At 33.9% G+C, this 7,783-nt stretch overlaps 1 protein-coding gene across 1 annotated transcript; it reads right to left on the bottom strand.

The window, feature by feature from the left end:
* Window positions 1-2,574: 2,574 nt before the first annotated feature.
* Window positions 2,575-6,554, bottom strand: LOC123559035 (UPF0746 protein DDB_G0281095-like). The gene is made up of 2 exons (XM_045350858.2): window positions 5,135-6,554; window positions 2,575-3,989 (listed from the first exon to the last, which is right to left on the bottom strand). The coding sequence occupies exons 1-2, from the start codon at window positions 5,306-5,308 to the stop codon at window positions 2,943-2,945; spliced, it is 1,221 nt and encodes a 406-aa protein (XP_045206793.2). The 5' UTR covers window positions 5,309-6,554; the 3' UTR covers window positions 2,575-2,942.
* Between the last annotated feature and the right edge of the window lie 1,229 nt (window positions 6,555-7,783).

Here is a 7,783-nt window from a genome sequence, read left to right on the forward strand (position 1 = left end):
TGCCAAAAGACCTTCCGATTGTGGAAAATCATATCACACAAGGGTTCATGACCATAAACAATATTTCTGCAAGCAACGACGGTTACAACTTTGGAGTTCCTGAAATGGTTTTTGTATTTGATTCTAGATGCCAAATTATAGATTATGGACTGGAAATACGGGTTTACTTGCAGGTACAGTCCCTGGCTCGCGGATTTTGCTTTTTCCGCGTTACCACCGGCACAAATATTTGCCTTGAGTGGAAAATTGCGATGATTTTTTCACATTGAACGGCTTTTGACAAGAGCGAAAAATCGCGATGATTCTATAAAACACCGCAATAATAGTATCAATAAATGCCCGCGGCGAGTCACGAGGAATAATCTCAGCGGGTCGCGGTGTATTGCGATGGATCGCGGTGAACCACCGGCAATCACCGCGAAATCCAGGTAAATTTTGTAGGTTAAATACAAGCAAACGTATCTACTGTTGTTACATGTATAATTGCATTAGTTTTTCTGTTACAATGTACAAATAATAGAGTTTTTAAGAACAAATTAATAAAATTAATGTTGATATGGAATCATTCCATTAGTTTAATAATTTATGTATATTTTTTACAAAATAAAATTTTATTCCTACTATAATACCTTCTAGATAAATTTTAAAATTTACATGTAGGGCTTTTCGTCTCAATTTTGCAATTTTTAAGGTAAATTTCAGTTATTTCCTGTAGCGGATAATTCTATATATTTATTCGCACAATCAAACAGAATATAAGTTACATACATGTATAGCATTTCACAAAAACTGTCTCATGTCATTATGGAGTACCGTAGTTGGAGAAAAAAAAATGACCCGTTTCACACTTGCAAGAAGTGTCACTTTTCATACTGTATATTGTCATCAATATTTCTTATGCATAGTCAAATATGATACACGTACTTGACACTTGACACTTTTCTATTTCTGTATTGAAACAGGTGCACAATGTGTTATGTTTTATCTGTTCAGATATATTAATTAATTTTCTACACTGTATTATTGGTGTATCGTTATACATGCGTAATTACTACAGATAACTGAAAATGGGCAAAATAACTCATGAAATCAAATTAGACATTGTTGATTTATATAAGAAGGGCGCTAAAGCAACTGGAATCGTGCGCTCTTTAGGTGCTAAAGGACATACTGTGTCACGACAACAAGTAAGTTATTGGATACACCAATATCAATATGGATATTTTCAACCAAATGAACCTAAACCTAAAGTGAAACAGTTCAAAGTCGTTTCGAACCGTGATGTTGAAATAGTAAAAAAGTCGCTGCACATCAATGCAAGCCAGTCAAGTAAACAGCTACATATGGAACTTAAAGATGATGGAGCACAATTTTCACTTACTACCACGCAAAGACTTATTCGCGCAGCTGGATTTACCAGTGAAAACCCTAAGTATTCACATATGGTGAAAGATGATAATATGGGCCCGCGTGTTGAATTTTGTAAACAACTTATACAGAATAATGACACGATGAACGATATAATATTTACTGACGAAAGTACAATACAACTCCACAATAATAAAACCACATCGTACAGGCAGATTGACAGCAGATGCAAACATCTTCCTAAGCCAAAACATCCCCTTAAAGTTCATGTATGGGCCGGTATAAGTAGGCGCGGGGCGACCAATATTCTTTTATTTGATGGAATTTTGGAAAGTGAGTTTTTTACCGAGTCTATTCTGGAAGACACCTTGTTGGATTTTATTAGAAATGTGTACCCAGGCGGTCATCGACTGCAACAAGATAACGATCCAAAACACAGATCAAATCTATCCAAGGATTTTATGAAAACTCGTGGAATCAACTGGAAGGAAAACTGGTGGCCGTCTGGTAAGATATTATTATTTCGAGAGCGGAACCTTAATAATTTAGCTAAAACATAAAAACACATGAATTCAGTTACAAAGTGTACAAACAAACTCCTTAGAATTACATTTTTTCTTCGTTTGTTATAATTCCGCAAGCTCCATGGACAATATACCTGAATAGTTCATTATAATCAGCAATATTTTAAATACTGCTGTATTTTTCAATTCTATTATCTTCCCTCAACGTTTGAGACGTTCCGATTTGTTTAAATATCAGTTATGTCATAAATCATTGATTGGTTATTGAAATAAATCTTCCTTTCTCTCTACAGCGTCCAAAATTTTTTTTAAATAATACTACATGTAAATTATTATCTAAATTTTATTTCCTCACTCATATATCGAGCAAAAATGTGTTTTAACAACTTTTATTACCTCCCTTTACAAATGACACACGGTAAACTGTTTCTGCTTGGGGTATTCGAAGTATGCTATCACGTTCCCTATATTTTTTGTTGTGACGTTGCGTCATTGCATACGTGAAGATATATAGGCACCAGTTGAAAGCACTTGCAGTGAGAAATTAAAATCTTGGAAAAAAATCAGAAGTCTACTGCTGTTTTTCCATGGAAATCGAACTTTTTTAATAAATCAAATTATATGCAATGCATTTACTGAATGAAAAGCAAGATGACGGCAATAAAATAAAAACAAGTAAAAATAAAATGTACTTTTATTTAGACTACACATGCATGTATTTAATTAATTAAGTACAGTATGAACAACAACTTACATACTTAAAATAAAACGAGAAGCTCATTTTGTTCATGCTTTTCAATTTAAAAAAAATGATACTATCTGAGCACTGTCAAACAGTATGCCAGTATAATATGTTTTTATGTCCACAAATAAAGCATGGTTAGCCTACAGTTTAACATTTTTTACACGCAATGAAATATTCTATTGTGTCCACAAATAAAGCATGGTTAGCCTACAGTTTAACATTTTTTACACGCAATGAAAAATTCTATTGATCATGTATCTTGTACTGACATATACAGCGAACAAATGAAACTTCATGTATGTCATCTAAATTTGAGCGCCGCCGTAGTAATCTAGCAGTGATCTGTATGTGGTCGGTGTGAGCTCTGGTAAAGGAATCTGAGATCTTTGAGGCTGGTCGCAGTTCAATGCACTTGGTAGTTTGTCTTTTCGCCTTAGGAGCTCATTTATTTTAGGCACTACTCTGTCTCGCCACTGTTCGGCATCTACTAGCTCAGGATAGTAAAACGTAACGTATTGTTTCACTACAGATTTTCTTTCTGGACAGAGTTCCTGCTTCGATTTAACACCGCCCCCAAACCAATTATACTGATGGCGTAGATTTGTGGGGCCAAATAATTCAGGGAATAGTCTTTTCACAAGCTGAGCACCGAAGTTTCCTGCACCTTTTGAATCGCGTTTAATACTAGCAAGTTCCTCCTCACTAATACTATACTCTGACGGAACACTTTGCAATGCTATAGAATGTTCACTTCTCTCGAAATTGTTTGTTACTTGAGCTGGAGCGGTACTAGCGCGTGAAGCAAGTAATGCGTCTAACTGTCCCCTCATGACACGGTTTTCCTGACGAATTTCATGGAGCTCCTTATTCAGTGATTCAATGCCGCGCGTTGCTTTTTCCAGCTGTTTGATTATATTTTTGTTCACACTGTCCTGAGAATTTAAGAATGACTGAAAGGGACCTGGTAACATATTCGATCGACTTAACCTAAACATAAAATCTGATCTTGATGGTGTTTCCATCTCAAGAGCACTCTGTTGTGGATGTACCGGTTCTACTGGATTGTTTTCTTGTTGCGCCACGTGTTCATTGTTTTGTTGTTGTTGTTCGTTTTCCTGATGTTGAGTCGTTTCTATTGGATTATTTTCCGGCTGATGCACGTGTTGATTGTTCTCGTGCTGTTGTTGTTCGTTTTCCTGTTGATGTGCTGGTTCTACTGGATTGTTTTCTTGATTTACAATGTTGATGTTGTTTTCCTGTTGTTGTTGTTGTGTGTTTTCTGGTTGAATTGGTGCTACCGATTTTGGTGCCACAGACTTAATAACCTTAGCTTTTGGTTTCCCTTTTGATGTCTGCAAATAAACGTTTTAATATAATTATCGCATAGATCTATATCATATACATAAGTAATAGAAAACACTATTTTTTCTATAATATACTCAGTATTTTACAGAAACCCAACGTAACAGTACTTTCTATATATTCTATATGACATGTACATGTTGCCGTGGAGATTTTATACCAATTCGTACATTTGTGTAGTACCAAAAACATCCACGTTCGAGACCCAGATAAATTTATATCTTCGTAGCTTTACTTGAAAATACATCAAACTGTTGAATTAGAGCGATCCTGCGCAATAATATATTCCAACAAAATAAGCTTAAAATTTTATTTATGTAAACACTGTGTAAAACATTTTCAGGTTTAAGGTAAATAAAATTTCATAATATTTAACACTCAAACGAAAAAGAAATTATCAAATTATAAATCCTTTTTACGTATGACTTAAATACATTTCATATTTTGATCAAAATTTATAGATTTTTGCGATAGTTGATATTAAGGGGAGATAATAATAAATGACGGTGTTGAAAGATATTGGTACTAATCAAAACAGCGAACCAGCCATTTATCATCTGACTGTCAAACGGGACTATTTATATCTTATACGCTGGCAATTAACCTTCACATATATTTCACATGTGAAAGGACTTCCACCAATTTTCCGTATTAATACAGACATACATTTATCTTTTGCTAATTTCAGATAGATCTTAAGTTTTATTCGTTACAATGTTAGAGGTCTATGAATTTGAGATATGCGCTTTTAATAAAAGTTTTGAATTAAACTTTCAGAGAGCCCCAACTTAAATCCAATCGAAATGGTGTGGAACCAGTTAAAGAGAGCTGTGGCAATATTTGAGCCGAGAACAAAGGATGAGTTGGTGTCAAGCATAGAAACCTTTTGGGCCGAGGAAATGACTGTTGAACTTTGTAACAAGTATATTGACCATATCTATAAAGTTGCACCAATATGTGTTGTTATGAATGGAAAGGCAACAGGCGATCTCCCTAACAAGGTATTTCCAGAACGATCTGAAGGACGTACATTCACGTATTTCAATGAACTACTGAAAACGGAACCAGTCAAAGCCAGACTCATAAAATACAATGTGCTAAGTTCTTAGATTTTGAGGAATAACACTAACTCTACCTTAGGTTGTTCAGTTCTGATGCGTTTCCGTGGCTGCGTTGATTGTAATTCAGTTGTCAGGATAGGACTATCTGTGTCATGGAAACGGAATCGCATCTCTTTCTCTGTACCCGAAGCTAGTATGATTGCTTCGTCAACGTCAGACTTTCCACCCCATTGCACGTTGTATACCATTCCAACTTTCACCTGCAATAACGAGTGTCGTGAAAACAAAATCAAACATTATCTTTCCTGGAGATACTGAATGTGTACTTTTGACTACGACTACAAGATTGAAGCATTTGCAGTATTGATAATAGCTTTATAAAAGCTTTACTAAAGTCTTTATTTAGGTATTGAAGTAGTTCATATTTATTGAATCTTTCAATAACAGACAATATATCAGGCATTTTAATAGAATATTATATAAAATATGTAAAGAAAACGTTGTTTAAGTACTTTCTTAGTACCTCCCTTCATTTCTCGGAATATTTATTTCTTCATTTCTGTTCAGCACACTTCAATTTTATGACTCGTTTAGTATAAATCGCCTGTACATAGTTTTAGTGCTACCGACCGGTCTTTAATTCAACAGTAAAGTCAGATTTCGAATATGAAAGTGTACTACTGACATCAAATACAATAAACACTCATTAAATGACCATATGTCTTGCGGCTCTAGGTCAATAGTTTTTATACAGACCCTAGGGTAATAGTATTTAATACGTAACAGATACACCAAATCGTCGTGAAACATTAAGGTGAAATTCGACTAAGATGAAGTAATACGCGTGACGGATCAACAATTTCTATCAGCTTTCATTCATTAAGACTAAAGTATAAAAATAACAATCATGTAAAATCATTTTTAATTGAACATGTACAATCAATTTTGAAAATGCTTTAAATGAGGTAAAGAAAATAACGACGGTGTTCATGATAACTGGAAAAAATCAGGAAACCAATTTAAATTTTCACAAAAGTAAAATTATATTTCACACACACACACACACACAAATGATCATGATCCCTATTTTCTAATTTCATAAAAAAGTTAGTTCATATCATGAAAACATACCTATTGCTATGGCAGTTTAAAGCACTGACATTTTTTTTTTTTATGATATATATCTTACATTCATGGAAAATTTACCTTTTTCATATTTAAATGACACACATTGTAATTGGCATAATTGACACTGATAGTAATTTTGGTATTAAGTAAAATGTATACGTGTCCGCTATCGATTATTGGCCGGAGGAATATTCTCGGTAGCAAAGTGATTACATGAAAAAAAATCTATATATGAGCCGCGCCATGAGAAAACCAACATAGTGGCTTCAGGATCAAAGCTGTTCGCTTACTGTTTCTCTTACCGCAGTAGGCTTTGAAAGCGAACAGCATAGATCCTGACTAGACTGCGCGGTTGCGCAGGCTGGTCTGGATCCATGCTGGTCGCAAAGCCACTATGTTGATTTTTTTCTCATGGCGCGGCTCATATTAAGTAAACATTTATTGTCCTGTATATTATAAGCTCGTAAAACGATGGGCCTAAAACGACATGCAAAACTCCCGGAAAATAATAAGATATAGGATAACGAAGTGAAATCTTTCATTACCTCATCATTAGTTCTTATAAGTCCTTTACTCCTGATTTGTTTCTTGTCGTCACACAAGTATTTTACAAGAAAATGCGAAATTTGATTCGTCCGTTGACGAAGTGCCATTATAAGTTACTTTCTTATTCCAGCGTAAATCTAAAAGTTTTAACACAATATCACAACTATATTGAACAATGACTTTTTTCAAGTATTTAAATTTCACGTGTACTTATAATGCTTGACTAGTAACATTTTTATTGGTTAACGAACTGACCAGTGAAAATCTTAGAACATGGCATGAAACACTCAAGTCAGTAATCAAATATAATTAAATTCATATCTCAAAATTAAAACAAATCGGCATCATTGAATTTGGGGCAATTATCGACCGCAATACTTTGATGAATGAAATCAAATTTTCGATGCGTGATGTATTTATCGCACCTCTGTCATTAACATCAATTACTTCAACATCAGAAGTGTTTAATTAAATATTGGTGCAATATTATTCAAAACCAAAAATCCTGGTTAAAATGAATTAGCTAATTATAGTATACGAGTTCAATGAAATTACATAACGCTGGAGTTTTAAAAACAATAACAGTCTTTTTGTGCATTTATGAAATTATAGAATTTAATGGAAATAATACTTGAAATAGAATAGTTTGAAGAAATTAATGCTTGCAAAATACAAAACACTATTTACTTTCATCTTGTTTAAATGAATTAACAAATTACACAGTATAGTACACGAATATATACATGTATTATACGAGTTCAATGACATATGATATTAAATTTCATAATCCTGATGTTTAAAACAAATCCATGCATTTATTAAACTATATGATTTAATGGAAAAAATACTTGAAACAGAAAAGTACGAAGAAATAAATTATTCAAAAATATAAAACATTGTTTAATTTCTTAATTTCTTACATGTACAAATGTATCACATCATAGTGTTGAAATGTAAACAGTACAACAGGCTACTGCATTTACCTGTAAATCGCGGCGATTCATCGCAATTCACCGCGAACCACCGGCACTTCATCGCGATGCGCCGCG

Source organism: Mercenaria mercenaria, chromosome 19, assembly GCF_021730395.1.
Source record: "Mercenaria mercenaria strain notata chromosome 19, MADL_Memer_1, whole genome shotgun sequence".
NCBI classification, from domain to species: Eukaryota; Metazoa; Mollusca; class Bivalvia; order Venerida; family Veneridae; genus Mercenaria; species Mercenaria mercenaria.